General features: G+C 39.0%; 1 protein-coding gene across 1 annotated transcript in view; it reads left to right on the forward strand.

Annotated features, from left to right (window-relative positions):
- Window positions 1-16,485, forward strand: part of adarb2 (adenosine deaminase RNA specific B2 (inactive)) — a 314,585-nt gene that overhangs the window by 238,240 nt on the left and 59,860 nt on the right. Inside the window, 1 exon segment of the mRNA XM_028434799.1 lies at window positions 15,810-15,924. Coding sequence (XP_028290600.1) covers window positions 15,810-15,924 — 115 coding nt within the window.

The raw sequence follows: 16,485 nt of genomic DNA on the forward strand, positions 1-16,485 counted from the left end.
AATTGGAACACACCCTCCGGTCCCCCTTCTTAAAAAGGGGGACCACCACCCCGGTCTGCCAATCCAGAGGCACTGCCCCCGATGTCCACGCGATGTTGCAGAGTCGTGTCAGCCATGACAGCCCCACAACATCCAGGGCCTTATTTTACATAATGTGTATAATAAAGTGGCCCTTGGATCAAACAAACACATTTTTGTGGCCCCCGCTGTGATGAAAGTCGCCCACCACTGATGTAGAACGTAAAGGATTGAGGAGAAACAGACAGTGACACTTCGTATCAGACAAAGAACAAATGAGGAAAATCTGACTCATTTTGACTTTTTTAGAAATTCAAAATCCTCCAGAGGCAGAATTTCCACTAAATGAATAGATATCCATTTTCAAAAGCTTCCTGCGGGTGGAGGACGGGGGGTGCGATTCGGAAATATCAAGGCAGAGGGCAGACCCTATTAAAAATGAATTGTTAAATACCTCAATAAAGAAATATAAGAGCTGGCCCCAGTTTTTTATGCAGCCTGGACCTGGATCTGCAGGCAGGTGATAAGGGGCCCCAGCTAGTGGAGGGTGTGGGTTTGTTGCCTCAGGGTAACAGAGAAAAAGCTGCAGGGGACACACCTACACACACACACACACACACACACACACACACACACACCTACACACACACACACACACACACACAACATGAGGTTTACACAGCAGACTGACGGAGGTACAATGTGCACGAGCATATGGAGAGCATTACCAAGGCCTTAAAATGTAATCGCTGGTGAATCTGGAGTCATCTGTGAATATTTATCCCTCTGGGGCCCAAAGCGATAAACAATAAATTATACAGTTGAGTATTTCTTTCTGCCTCACTAAACACAAGCACACACACACACACACACACACACAAGCACACACACACACACACACACACACACACACACACAGATAATTCTAGGTCAAGCAGCAGCGAACATTTCCCTGTTGACATCGGGTGTTTCTGGCACAATATTGACGTGGGAGAAAAGGTAGCTGCAGGATCGTTGGTGACATTCCACTTTGCTTTGGTGGAAGACGAAGATGAAGCGTTTGTGTGTTTGGATGGACAGGAAAGAAGGATGGACGGAAGGATAGAGACGCCATAGTGACTCACTGAAGATATGTATCAGTGGTTTAAAGATTATTTTTATTGCACGCTGGGTTTGTCACAAAGCTTTGAAAGCCTTTACCTCACACAGTCTCCTTTCCCTGCTCATCTTTTCTTTAACATTTCTAAAAGTATCTTATATAATAATCAGTTAAATAGATCTGTGCATGAAAGAATTGGCCTTCATTAAAGCAAGAAAAAAAAAAAAAATCTAATATATATATATATATATATATATATAATATGAAATATGCATTTTATGTGTTTCATTTGCTTTGTGTGAACCCAATAGTCATTCTGTGTCTTTTCAATAGATTTTCAGGACAGTTTCTGAGTTACTGTTATGATAATGTGGTGGATATATATTAATGTATTTTGAAGGAAAAACACCCCATTAAAAGGGAACTTTATATTAAATGTTTTTCTGATGCAATGGTTTTTATAAGGTTTTTCTGTTACTAGTGAAAAACTAATAAATAAAATGACCTTATGTAAAGAATTTTCAATTTCGTCGAGTGGTGAAATAACTCAAAGTTTGGGTCCAGAATAAAAATGAAGAAGTCAAAGAAAAAAATGTTTTATATCCCAAGAAAGAGTAACTTTTCTACTATAAATTAAAACAGATCAGTTTTATTTTTTTTACATTCCTACATGCAGTTATGGACCAATTTTCTATTCTGCTTCTTCGTGAAGGCAATCACATTTTTCTTCTCCGCTCTCCTCCCTATCTGACCTTGTTGCCAGCTTCCTGCTTGTTTTCTCTGCTGCTATTAGGTGACTTTCTCTGTATTCATCCAAAACTGAAACTTTGGAATTGGTCAGCTGGCCACTCAATGCTATTGATCACATTTTTTCAATGAAAATACAAGGCTGAGGTGAGCCTGCGTACCCTGATAGAACGTTTCCATCTGATGGATTCCTGAGAACGGTGGAAGGTCGTTTGTCTGTCTTTACTCTTCGTTGAGGACGTTGAGGATTAGGGATGTAACGATTCACTCAACTCCCGATACGATTCGATTCACGATACTGGATTCACGATACGATTCTCTCATGATTTATTTTACAAAATGGGACTGTAGAAAATACGGTACTATTTTCCTTTTATTTTTCATTCTCAAAAGAATTCCTTGATAAACTATTCAAAACAATGCATTTTAACTAAAAATAAACCTTGAATGAAATAAACAAAGGAATAATACAAATGAAAATGAAGCCTATTAATTTAAATTCTGGTTCTATAATAAACAATGCAAAACTGCATAATAGTTCTTTTTTTTTTAAAAGTGCAACTGAAAATGTATTTTGTACCTTAACAATTGGACTTAAAAAAAAAAATTTACGTCATATTTGTTTGGACCAGCAGAGGGCACTGGTAACCCAGTGGTCGGTTGGCATGCAGATATCTTGTAGTGAAGAAGAGAAGCTATGCTAGCAGACAGAGCTAATAGAAAAACGTGACTTTTACAGATATTCAAGTAATACTACAGGTATTCTTTCGGTGTTAAAGGGGTAATGAATCATTTATTAACATATTTAAGAGTAGAAGGCGGCCAGAAAGAAAGTATTAGCAGACTCCGCCCGCCGCCTACACTGCTGGTTAAAAAAAGTACGGCGATTCAATTTTCAGAAAATTGATATTAACCGTGATACCTATGAATCGATTTTTAACTGCCTTACGATTAATCGTTACATCCCTATTGAGGATATATGCATGATTGGAATCATGGTAGCAGGGATGCTGCTAACTGGAGCTGGCGGCTATCTAATCTATCGTAAAATCTGTATTATGTTGGAAGCTGTTTTGGGAAGACTGCCACTCATCACTGAAGGTTTGGGCAGGGCACTGAACTCTCAGACTCTCATAATGAACAAACTCAAAAGTAAGCAAGATGCTTCTTTGCATGCAATTGAATGGATCTCGGGAAAGAATGGAGAGGATTTCTCGACCATTTGCTGTTTGATCCCACAGTACTGGATTGCTGTGACCAGGACTCCAAGGCTACCGGAAAGAAGGCTAGCCTTTAATGAAAACAATTTATTATCACCGATTGGCCTCCACCCAGATCTCAGACTCTTTATGTTTATTCTGAGAGAATATGTGTTTACGATACCAAACTTTCGTTTCCTATGTGGTGTAGTTCCTCAGATATTGGAAGCTGAAAATGGAAGATTAATAAGGACCCTAACCCTCAATGAATTGGCCATATCTCAAAAAGTATTCATCTGATCAAACATTGTTGCATTCCTAAAAACGGACGTTATTATTGGCCCACTGATACATGACATAAAATGTCATACTGGTCTGTATTGTTTTTTTGTTTTGTTTTTTACTATTGCAATTTCAGTTCAATACAGAACAACATATAAAACGACAAAAAATCAACAAACATGACTCAAAAGAAGTCAAAACAAAAATAGACAAAATTACAACCAAAACTAATATACGTAAGAATCTATGAAACACCAAACACCACGTTGTCCTCCATCTTGTAAACACTGTAGCGTGTATGCTACTACGGGACGCAAGAGGGTCAAAGGGTTTTTTACTTGTTTTGATTTCATACACGTTTTTTTTTATATTGCAGAATTTCCTTAAAGGGGACATATCATGGTTTTAAATCCTTCCTTTTTAGATATAAATCATACAGTTGTGGTCTATATAAAGCAGAACTGCAATGCTTGGGTCTGAATTCCTCATTATTTTAACTCCACCCCTTTTCTACCCCTTTTCTGTTGTGCTTCTGAGAGCAACTCGTTTTGGTGCGGTCTCTTTAAATGCAAATGAGACACTCCATACCCCGCCCCCTCTTCAGGTGACACTCGGTTCAACTCCACCCTGCTCGGCCATTTTTGTAGTTTGATAGAAGAGATACGGCTATGTAGCGGCGCATAAACTTTTTATTCAGAGGTTATTTACAAAATGTCAACAACAGAAGACTTGTCCATCCAGCTTTACATGTTTGAGCCAGAGTTGGACCCAGCGGAGCGAGATGAAAATGAAGATGATGAACCTGCAGAACCCTAACAAGTGAGCTAACACAAGCACCGAGCTAACGCTAGCGCCAAGCTAACGTCACGAAATGCATTTTAATACAGTCTTTTCAAAGACAAAAACGGCAAAATGAAATGACTAACTTTAATGAAAACTTTAGACTTAAATTAAATCACGTAGGCCAGATCATCAAGGATCTAAAACGAGCACACAGCGCTAACATATGAAGACGGTGCAACTGCTAATGCTAACAAAACAATGACAGGGACGTCTTATCATCACATTTTTTAGCGTTATTTACAGCTTACTGAAGTGCTCTGAATGAAAAGGAATCATTTATTTTTCAAAAAAACATGGTTATAATATACATTGCAATAAAAAACACTTAACCTAAAGTTACTTTACAATAATAAGCTGTTATATTCATATAATCAATTAGCAATCTGATCATGACAGTCATATTTTTTTATCATTGTTCGACTGATGTGATGTTTTAAGCATTTTTTTTAAAGCATTTTTAATTCAGTACAATCAGTACATTGCGCATGGCAATTCTAGCACAGGTACATCTCGGAGGTAAACTCAGTCCGTGACACCGGACGTCTGGAATGAAGTTAATTCACTCAACTCCCGATACGATTCGATTCACGATACTGGGTTCACGATACGATTCTCTCAAGATTTATTTTACAAAGTAGACAAAGGATTGAAAAATATTCCTTTACTTTTTTTGGGAAAAAAACTAGAAAATACTGTACTATTTTCCTTTTATTTTTCATTGTCAAAAGAATCCCTTGATAAACTATTCTAAACAATGAAATTTAACTAAAAATAAATCTTGAATGAAATAAATAAAGGAATAATACAAATGAAGAAGAAGCCTATTCATTTAAATTCTGGTTCTATAGTAAACAATGCAAAACTGCATAATAGTTCTTTTTCTTTTTAAAAGTGCAACTGAAAATGTATTTTGTGCCTCAACAATTGGACTTTGAAAAAAACCAGTCTGCACTGTATTTATGTCAGATATTTGTTTGGACCAGCAGAGGGCGCTGGTAACCCAGTGGTCGGTTGGGATGAAGCTATTCTGTGCAGTGAAGAAGAGATGCTATGCTTTTGTAAAAAGACTGCGCTTAAAGACTATTTTTAATCTAAATTTAGCCTTTAAGGGGCGTGTCCTTTGGATAATTCAGCTGCTGACCTTAAAGTGATGCAGTCACACATGAGATTAGATAACAGCTTGTACACTATATATTTGTGTTTATAATGCATGTGGATGTTGTGCTGAATGACAGTAAAAGTGTATCTAAGGCCAGGTGTGTGAGACTGAGTGTAAATGAGGTCAAGGTTTGTAAAATGTTCCTCCGTTCCCTCGGTGCCTCCTCTTCATCAGACCTGCTTGTAATATTGCTGTAATAAATCTCCTCCATTGCAGCTGTAGCGCTTTGTAAATAACTGCTGCTGCTGCTGAGGACCCCCCCTCAGGAACTGCTAAATAAATTGGTCAGAACTAACCCGGAAAGACACCTGGTGGAGTAGCACAAGTGCCAGCCGCAGCACTTTTTTTCCACCGCTGTATTCTGAGTCGACATCAATTACCTGAAATAGATTCTGCAAAACAAATTCTCCAAAGTGGCAGAACGCTGCGGCGCGGCGGCTAACCTTGATGCTCCTCCAGCAGGAAGCTGGATGGCCTCGCTTTCTCACGATGTGCTAGAGCTGATGTTCTGTCTGACTGTGTGAGATCCTTGGCCTGGGTTCTGCTACACTGGGCCAACACTGAAGGTGGCATCCAAGTCTCCAGTGAGGAGCTGCAGACTGTCTGTGAATGCATGTAGATGAGTTTGGAAAAGGAACAGAGGAGTGACTCTGTTCTAATGAATGTATTTAGGTATTTGCCATCCTAAAGTGAAACATGGATGCTGTAAATCAAAGTCAGGTGATGATCACCATGTTTTCTCACTCAGGTGGTGCTAAATTATAGAAGGTGAACACACTTTGATTTCCAAAAAGGAGAACACATTAGGGCTGGGCGGTATACCGGTTCATACTGAATACCGATCTATATATATATATATATATATATATATATATATATATATATATATATATATACAGTATATATTGTTATGATGTGAATTTTTAATATAACGCTTGCGCCATGTTTCAGACTAGACCCTTTTCAACGTTGCATTTCTAAATAGGAAGGTAAACAGTAGCGCTCTGGTGTTAGATGTGGTGTAAATCATACGTGTAAATGGATAAAAAAGATACAATTAAAAGCTCTGAAGCTGCATGTGAGCATGTGCCTGTATGTGCATTTCTCTGCTACAGGAGAACAACACTCAAGGACACAGACGGTTAGCTTAGCATGTCAGCAGTAATACACAAAAAAAAAGAGCGAAGGATCACAGTTTGTAATTCCTATAACACAGAAATAAGTCCTGGTGGAGCTGCAAACAAAATACTACCTTATTCACCATAAGAAACCACCACACCACTGCTGCAGTTAAAGCTAGAAATCAAGCTATTGCTAAAGCTAAGCTTGTGCAGCAAAGAGCCATTGAGCTGCTGTTGAAAACTTGTATTACTACTAGTGTAGAATTATTCTATAATATTCACTCATCATGACAGTAAAATAGACCATCCTAAGTTAATCTACTGCAGTAATTCATCTCTCAACCAGTAGAAAATGCTGTGAACACCTGATTATGCATAAAAAAAAAACGTCATATACCGTGAAACCGTCAGAATTTAGAAAAATACTGTGATATACATTTTTGGTCAAACCGCCCAGCCCTAGAACACATACTAAAAAAGTACTTGACAGTTACTTAAAAATGCCAAATTGTCACAGTAAAATACAGTATAGTAGATGAAAACATTTATAGACATAATAAAGTGACTTTATAAAGTTATGTGTGAGTGTGTGTGTGGAGCAAATATCTCCCCGACGCAGTGCCAGTTCGACCTGAAACTCGGTCGACGGGTTCCAAATACCCTAGCGCGCGCGCATGTGTGATAGATAACGCACAGAGGAGATGGCTGACACACACTATTTATAATAAAAATTTACTAAATGAGCAAAATAAAACTAAAAACTAGATTCTAAAACACAGGACAAGATGTTAATACCCTTTTTGTGCGAGCACATACAAAAGTTTATGAAAAAAGCTTGACCCGGGGAACAGAACACCCATCCCCCCACAGGGCAAGCAAGGGCCTAGGATGCATCATCAGTAGTGTTCCTCCGGATCATAGGGTGTTTCGGCCATTCACTATACACCCTCCCCAGAGTTGGCCAGCCACAGGGTGATCAGCCCATAGCTTGCATCCCAGGCCCACACATGGCATGGGCGCCCTGCCCCCCAGAGCCAAGCCTGAGCCAACCACATACCCCAACCCGCTATTTAGGGGCCCAAGACTTATCGTTCCTCTTCAGCCAGAGCCACTGGCTGCTTCTCTCTGCTGACTCCGATGCAGCTTTGATGGCTGCGCGCTGGCTCTGGCCCCTGACTCCCAGGTCCCTGAGTAGTTTGGTGGTAGATGTTGCTACAAACCCTCTGCATCCAACCTCCACTGGGCAGACTTCTGTATTCCAGCCGCGATGTTGTGCTTCTGCTGCTAGTTCGGCATAGCGCAGGTGTTTTCGCTCATGTGCCTCATCTATGGAATCCTCCCAGGGTACAGTGAGCTCGATGATGTAAACCTTCTTGATGGAGCGGGACCAAAGCACCAGATCAGGCCTTAAGGTGGTGGTGGTGATCTCTGCAGCAAACGCCAATTGTTGGCCAATATCTACCAGCATTGCCCAGTCACGTGCTAAGCACAGCTGGCCTCTCTCTGATGGTGCCGAGCTGCTCCTGGTTGCTTTCACCCCTTCACCGACAAAGGCAGTTGTCCATGTGGGGTTGGCTATTGGCAGTGGTAGGGAGTTGATGGCAGATCTTTTGCCCTCAAAGGCGCCCGCAAGGCTCTTGAGGACTTGGTTGTGGCGCCAAGTGTACCGTCCTTGGGTGAGACTGGCTTTACATCCTGTTAGAATGTGCCGGAGAGAGGCTGGCCTGGAGCATAGGGGACAAGCTGGGTTCTCCCCAAACCACTGATGGAGATTGACAGGTGTTGAAAGGACATCATAAGTAGCCCTGATGGTGAAACGCAGACTCTGTGCTTCCATGGCCCACACCTCTCTCCAGCTGAGCCTCCTCTTCTCCACATTGTCCCACCATGTCCACTGTCCCTGTTTGCCAAGGGAGACTGCCTTGGCCCACCTTGCAGCCTCCTCCTGACGGCGTACTTCTTCCACCACCATCTTCCTCCGTGTAGGTGCAGTTGCCTTGCTCCATGTTGGTTGGCTGGTATTTAGGCCAAGGCCTCCTCTTCCGCGCTGAACATTCCCCACAATGTCAGCATGTTTGAGAGCTGATGTTGCCTCCTTCACTGCTGTTGCTGGAGTCCATTTACGCCCAGTAGCTAAGGTTGGTGCGTTGTCTTTCACCACTTTGTTTTTGGATTCATTCAGTGACAAAGTGGTGAAAGATATTTATACAAAATGACAACAGAAATGCATAAAAATATACAAAAAGGCTCCAAAAACACACAAAATGACTCCAAAATACATACATTACAGAAAAATACACCAAACAACAACAAACATATGAAAATGACTCAAAATACACAAAACTAAATATTTATACAAAAATACACAAAATAACAACAGAAATGCACAAAACTACACTAAAAAAAGATACAAAAATACACAAAAAGATTCCAGAATCACAATGCAATGGCAACAAAAAACTATAATTATACAAAAAATGCACAAAAACACAACAGAAAGATACAAAAATACACAATTATATCCCTTATGCTCCCACATGAATGTATACTTCCGACGGGCACTGTACTAGTTGTATTAAACAGACTTGCAGAGAAGCAGGCGGACATTTACATTCCGCTGTTTTTTAAACTAGTCCCAAGGGCTACGTGTCATATTGATGTGTACTTTTGTCAATCTCCAAATAATATAAAATGCAAATGAAATAAAACGTTATATGTAGTGCTATAAGTTAGCACATCATAAACGGTAAAAACACTTTTCTGATACTGAACTTGTTACTTTCTCTCCTTCAGATAATATTTATCTAGTGAGTTTGTTCATTTGTCGGACACGGCGTGCTTGCAGCATGTTGAAGTTAGCACTGTCCGAGTGTCCGTGTTAACTGTTCGTGCTAGCTGCTACATGTTCAGCATTGATGAAAATATGGTTGAAAGATTGAAAGTTTGGTTGAGTTGCAGGAAAAGGGTAAAAATAAGCAAAAATGGGCTCAAATTGTCTGAACCCAAGGTTGAGAACACCTGGTTTAAAGTATTTGATCTCTGTGTAACATTCAGGGTCAGTGGGAAACACAAATTAATGGAAACACCCTGGTTTAGATTAGATTAGATTAGATTAGATTATAATAGATACACTCTAATAAAGTGTATCTAATCCAATCTAATCTAAACCGGGCTGATTCCATGCATTTTCAAATAAAAACCTTGGCTAGGACGTTAAAGGCAAACATTTTTCTGTAAAAGAATCACAAGCTCGGTGGGAAAAAAGGCCGAGTGAAATCAGGTTTGTAAAAAGCAGAAGATGAGCAGGAAAAAAAGGAAGAGTGTGAGTTGAGAACAGATGAAAAGTTGAATTGACAAAGAGCTGGTGATAGAGCGGCAGCGTCTATTCCACCTTTGCTCTCCAGGCCTTTCTAAGCCGCCACCTTCTCTCATCTCTGTAATGTCATCAATGAGAAGGCCTTTAGGAGGACTTCAGGTTCACGTTGTGACCGACACCAGCTGATGCTGCCAAGCCAAGCACGATCCAGTCACAATTAATTGGATGTCACTTTCAGGAACAAGAAACAAGGCAGGGATTTGTCCCCGATTCCTTTTCCTTCTCTGGTGCTGCTTTACACAATCAGAACAGGCTGACACACTGGGGATCAGCAAATCCTCTAAACACCAAAAGAGGAAGTCTTTTTCTCCCCTGGAGGAAACAAGATGTGTTTTCGTTGTAGACGTGAAGTTTGGTATTCACTCTCATCATTAATACATAAACAATCTTTGAAAATATGCAACAAACCCTATAGTGATTAGTTGTTTTGTAATGTTTTACGCCACCAAAAACAAAAACTTGTTTGTGCAGATTAAATTCAGTTTTAAATAATAGGGATATAACGATTAATTGTAAGGCAGTTAAAAATCGATTCATAGGTATGACGATTGACATCGATACTTTGAAAATTGAATCGCAGTCATTTTTTTAAACAGCAGAGGGCGCTATATATTTATCCCTTGTCTTGTCCAGCAGTGTTGGCGGCGGGCGGAATCTGCTACTACTTTCTTTCTGGCCGCCTTCTACTACTGATTCCTTAACCCTTTAGCACCGAAAGAATATCTGTAATATTATTATTACGTTTTTCTATTAGCTCTGTCTGCTAGCATAGCATCTCTTCTTCACTGCAGGAATTTCTGCATGCCAACCGACCACTGGGTTACCAGCGCCCTCTGCTGGTCCAAACAAATATCTGGCGTAAAACAGTGCAATGACTGATTTTACATTTACAGTTTCAGTTGCACTTTTAAAAAGGAAAAGAACTATTATGCAGTTTTGCATTGTTTACTATAGAACCAGAATTTTAATTAATAGGCTTCTTCTTCATTTGTATTATTCCTTTATTTATTTCATTCAAGATTTATTTTTAGTTAAATTGCATTGTTTTGAATAATTTATCAAGGGATTCTTTTGACAATGAAAAATAAAAGGAAAATAATACAGTATTTTCTAGTTTTTTTCCCAAAAAAATCAAAGGATTATTTTTTCATTTCATTTGACTACAGTCCCATTTTGTAAAATAAATCGTGAGAGAATCGTATCGTGAACCGAGTATTGTGAATCGAATTGCATCGGGAGTTGAGTGAATCGTTACATCCCTATTAAATGAGGATTATGTAAAAAATTATAACATGTGAAAGCTAAAACCGAAACAAGTTTATAAGTTAAAAGGGGAAAAAAGGTTTTCCAATTATATTATTCATTTTATTTTGAAACTTCTGAGCTCTCACAGCAAAAATGTATTATCTTTCAAATGGTACAAAAGCTGCACAGACTTGTTTTGTATTGTAAAGTTAAAACTGTTCACAAAAGCAGTTGATTCCAGGGACAAAAATGTCATAGGATTTACATGAATTTAAAAATTTGAAGGGAATATATACAATGTATTAAGGGTGGGACGATACACTCAGTTCATATGAATAATAATAATTACCAATGGAAAAATAATCAGAACGATTACAATTGGGTTCCACAGCACGTTGCCCTGGGAACCGTGTCCCAGGTCTGCGGGCTTGGCGCCATAACTAGAACTGCCCGCAGTTATAAAAGGGGGCCAAGCCTTCCCACGCGACTCTGCCCCCAGGTTTCGCGGAGAACATGGACCCCCTATGAATGTGACCCACTATGAACGTGACCCCCTGAACAGGTTTCCATGAAGACAATGTTAGAATCAACATAGAATCCATACAGTGATGATGTCATAAGAGCCCCCCCTGCTGGCGAACATATGTATTTTTTGTGTCCTAGGTAAGTGCAGGGTTCAGGACCAACCCTTCAATTTTCATAACCCTCCCATGCACGGTGTAGCCTGCAGCACCACTTTTCATCCAGATAGACCACCCACAAACCCCAGACGATACATGATGCGACGTTTTGATATCTTAAAATATTGTCCCACACCGAGTTGTAGGATTTTCACAACATCTTGAGGATTTTGTTTGAAATGATACCAAACACCAACACCAACTTTTAGTTAAAAATAAAAAAACACAATTAATAATTGTGTTTATTATTTTATTTATTTTTTTATGTTTTAGCTATCAACGTTGCCTGACAACAACAAACATTTTATCAGACTTGTGTCAGACTACTGAGCAATAACCACAAACACCAGCCCAACAAACCAGCCCCTTATTTAAATAATGTCAGCTGTTTTTCACTGTCTTGCCCCTCTCTCTCTCTCTCTCTCTCTTTCTCTCTCTCTCTCTCTCTCTCTCTCTCTGTGACTGTTGCACTCTTTGAATAAATGACATCAGAGTCAAAGCAGCAATAAGTGCATGTTCATGCACTTACAGCCCCACACACCACCCACCGTGACACTTTCAAGCTGTGAGCTTCAACTGTGAGAGTATTTCTCAGCCTTGACGAGGGCTATAATGTGCAATATGCTCGCTAATTCCTTTATTCTCTGTCTTTCTTGGAGTGCTCCTTCCCTCTCTCCATCTACATCTGTCGCCATGGTTTTTCTTGATGTGCCTTTTTCCACAGTGGCTTAACTCTGTCCAAAAGGCCCAGTCTTTGGCCGTTTCCTGGTGATCCATTTACACGCTGCAGCAGTGCGGCGACTGCTCGGAGACTAAGCCTTTAATTACCTCTTGAGTAAAGAGCATTAAATGTTCAGATGGGTGTGAATTTGATGCACATGCCTCTGGAACATCTGCTAAGGCTGTGGATTTAGAGCATGTCTAGTTGAAGGGTGGAGCAGTAAAGAGTGAAAAGAGCAAAGCTTTGCTTGTGTTCCTGTGCAACACGTTCAGAACTGAGAGCTTGTTCACACATAATACAAGCACATGACGCTGCTCCATCAGTGCAGATGGAGATTAAAGCTTAGAGAATGTCTCTGATTGGCTGATGGCAGAGTAATGTAACAACAATGCTCAATGTGGTTTCACACTTTGGAAACCACATTCTGGTTCTTTTCGTCACCAAAAAGATCAGAAATGAAAAGATAAAGATGTGATTTAAATGACGACGTTCACTTTGGTTTGGTTGAGAATCATTTTTAATCAATTCTGAAACCTTGGACAATAGTTTTACAGTTTGGTCCGTGGTAATGGTAGGACCAGCCCAGTCTCACAAGGATTGTGATGTGCTGTAGCACTCAAGACTAGGGTTGGTCATCGAGTATCGACTATCGATTAATCCTAACTTTCCAATTCTCCCGGAATTGTTCAAATTTTGAAATTTTGGTTCCTACTTTGAATACCCAGTCTGCCGACCAGAAGAAGAAGCCGCCGAACACCAACGAAGAAGAATCCACCGAAAGTGTAACCATGAACAGGGTGTTCGGAACTGTTTCTGATGTTATACTGTACTTGCTGCTAATCTGAACTGAGTTGTACAAGTTGTTCTTAGATCATGTTGATATATTTGATATTTCTATACTAGTTGAAAACTACCCTGTGACGAATTCCTAGTAAAGTTTATAGAAAGTAATAAGTTCATAGGGTTAAAATTCATGGAGAGGTTCAGACTATTTCATCCAGATAGACCTCTGGTTAGCTAGCTCATTTCAAACATATAAACCTTTTTGACCCAGCCTCTCAAAAGAATCAGAATCAGGAATTGTTAGGAATTGGAATCGTTCAAATTCAAACAATGCCCAACCCTACTCAGACCAAGACTGATGTTGGTCTCAAGAACGATCTTGAGACCACATTTTGAAGATCTTGGTCTTGTCTCGCACTCGGGATATTCCGATTTTACCAGTCGAGACCAACACGCATCACTGATCTGTTATTCTTTAACTTCATTAATGTGATAATAAGGAGAAACACATGGAACTGTTCTTGATTAATGTTGTATTTTGATTTCAAACATTTAGTCTTATCTCACTGATTGTTTTGAAAATCTCGTTGGAAATCTTCTTGAGTGCCTTATGTGTCCGAAAAATTGCCTAAACTAATCAGTCCATTTTATTTCTAGTCAGAAATCCCTCTGAACAGGTACTTTAGGACTCATTTATCTGAATAATACACATCTGATTTTCAGATATTTAGAATAATTCTGGACTATCAATGGCTTTTAAATACATACAAGGATTTTTTTTTTTTTTAAGAATTTAGTTGAAAAGATTTGTTGACATTTGAGATTTTTCATGTTGTGCTTTGAAAAAGTTGCAGATATGTATTTAAAAAGAATAATTTTCTTAAAGGTTTCAACCATGTCATGTTTTTTAAATGTGTTTATTATGGTTTTTGTCTTGACTTGGTCTCTATTCCCAAAACTTGGTCTTGACGTATTCTGGTCTTGAGCAAGTCCTGCTCTCGAATAGTGTGGTCTTGAGTACAACTCTAGATCATGAAACTGTCACGAAAATTATTTTATTTTTTGTGCTGTGTGACATGATTTATTTTCATGTTACATGACATACACAAAAGAACGGCAAGGATACATAAAACGACAACAAAAATACACAAAAATGACTGCAAAAACGCACAAAATCACTTGCAAAATAAACAAAATAATGAGAAACGCACAAAAAGTTCACTGTCTCTGATCTAATGGAATCAATCATGCATTCTTTAATGATTGTACAGACACTCTCACATGTACTGTATGTGTACACAGCACTCACACCTGTTTCACCTTCAACTAAGCACAATATGCTAAACAGCCAAAGGAGACACATAAAGTAGATCTAATGCTCACACACCTTCTTACATAAGGTTAACTCGTGTAAGGGGAAATACTCTGTGCTGCTTTTATGAATAAATGTGTTAGCTTGATGTTAATGGATTAGAATGAAAACACAAACTAGGATTTGAATATGTCCTATTATTGCAAAATATATGTTTCTTTATGTATTTTTTATTTCTGTGCAAATGGCTTTCCCAAATAAATACAGACCACTCGGTTTCCGTGACTTACTGGAGTGCAAAAAATGAAATGAGAATGGCTGAACTAATATTATTATTAGCAGAAATGCATTATTATCATGGTTGGTTTGGGTTTATGAACACACTGGCAACTTCTATCACAGCGAGGCCATAAAAATGTGATTGTCTGACTCTTATCGACATTCATGTTAGTATTTAGAATAATCATCAATCTCAGTATTGGTTTTTGTGTTTCTGTTGTTGTTTTGTACAATTTTTTAAAAAAATTATTTGTGTTTGTTGTAGTATGGTAGTTTTTGGAGTTATTTATTGCATTTTATTTCTCATTTTGTTTATTTTACTGTCTGTTTAATCATTGAGTAATATTTTTCTTGTCCTTTTGTGTGTTTTTATTGTTTTTTTACATTCTCATTTTGTGTGTTTGTTCTTCTTTTGTGTGTTGTTCTTTTGTGTATTCTGTAACATGTTCTTGGGTTGTTTTTGTTTTTTGTTGTCCTTTTGTGTATCATTCTCTAATTTTGTGTATTTTGTCCATTTTTGTTGTCCTTTTGTGTATTTTTGGAATAATTTTGCGTATTGTTAATGTTATGTTGTATGTTTTTTCTCTCATTTTGTGTGTTTTAGTTGTCTTTTGGTGTATTTTGATGTAATTATGGGTGTTTTTGGTGCCTTTTTGTGTATTTTATTTGTTATTTTGTTTATTTTTCTTTCATTTGATGTGTTTTGTTGTTCAGTTGGGTACTTTCTGTTTCTGGAGATTTTTTTGAGTAATTTTGTGTATTTTTGAAAGTTTGCCAAGTTCACAAAATTAGACCCAGAGCCCACGGGCCACCAGTTGTACAGAGGGTTTTGAGGGTAATTTGGACACCTGGTCACATAGTGGTAGTTTCAAAGTGGGCACCCTGCTCATCACTGTCTGCAGATTGTGTCCAGTAGAAATAAGAGAATTAATATGTGTTTTTCAGGATTTTGCTGATTCCATATTCCACTTGGTGAGAGAGAAGTACCGGTCGCTGGTGGGGGGATGCAGTCCTGCACACGCTCGACACAAATCCCTCGCAGGCATCGTAATGACCCAAGGTATGGAAAATATCATTGACTTTTATATATCACTTTGAATTATTGAAGTGCTGCAATAATATGATGTGAGTGAGTGAACTGTGGAACCTCTAGAGAGAGGGAATGAGGAAACAATCGTTGGCTGAGGGAGAAATGGTAAAAACTAAAGGGGAAGCAGGGTTCCTACTCCATGCCTTAGCAGCAATAATGCAATCTGGACTTCACTGCTGAATTATTGACTACTGAGGCCCTCTGAGGGGAATGAAACATGGTGCTGGGTGTCACTCATTCCCACAGCCTCCTTTGACAGGAGCGCCAACTAACTCTTAACTATCGCCAGTGGCGGCTGGCCAATAGAGGGCGCTAGGGCGCCACCACACCACTCACCACGTTAGTTTGAGTAAGACATTAAAAAAATAATACAACTTAACAAGTAGACATGGTCATCAACATCCCTCGCCAGATTGGTTCTCATTATAACTCACAACCTTTTCCTAAATGTCCTAAATCTAAGAACTTAGATCTGTACAGAAGAAAATATTATCACATCAGAATATAAATTTACTAACTATTTTAAGCGGT

This window comes from Gouania willdenowi, chromosome 20, assembly GCF_900634775.1.
Source record: "Gouania willdenowi chromosome 20, fGouWil2.1, whole genome shotgun sequence".
Lineage (NCBI taxonomy): Eukaryota > Metazoa > Chordata > Actinopteri > Blenniiformes > Gobiesocidae > Gouania > Gouania willdenowi.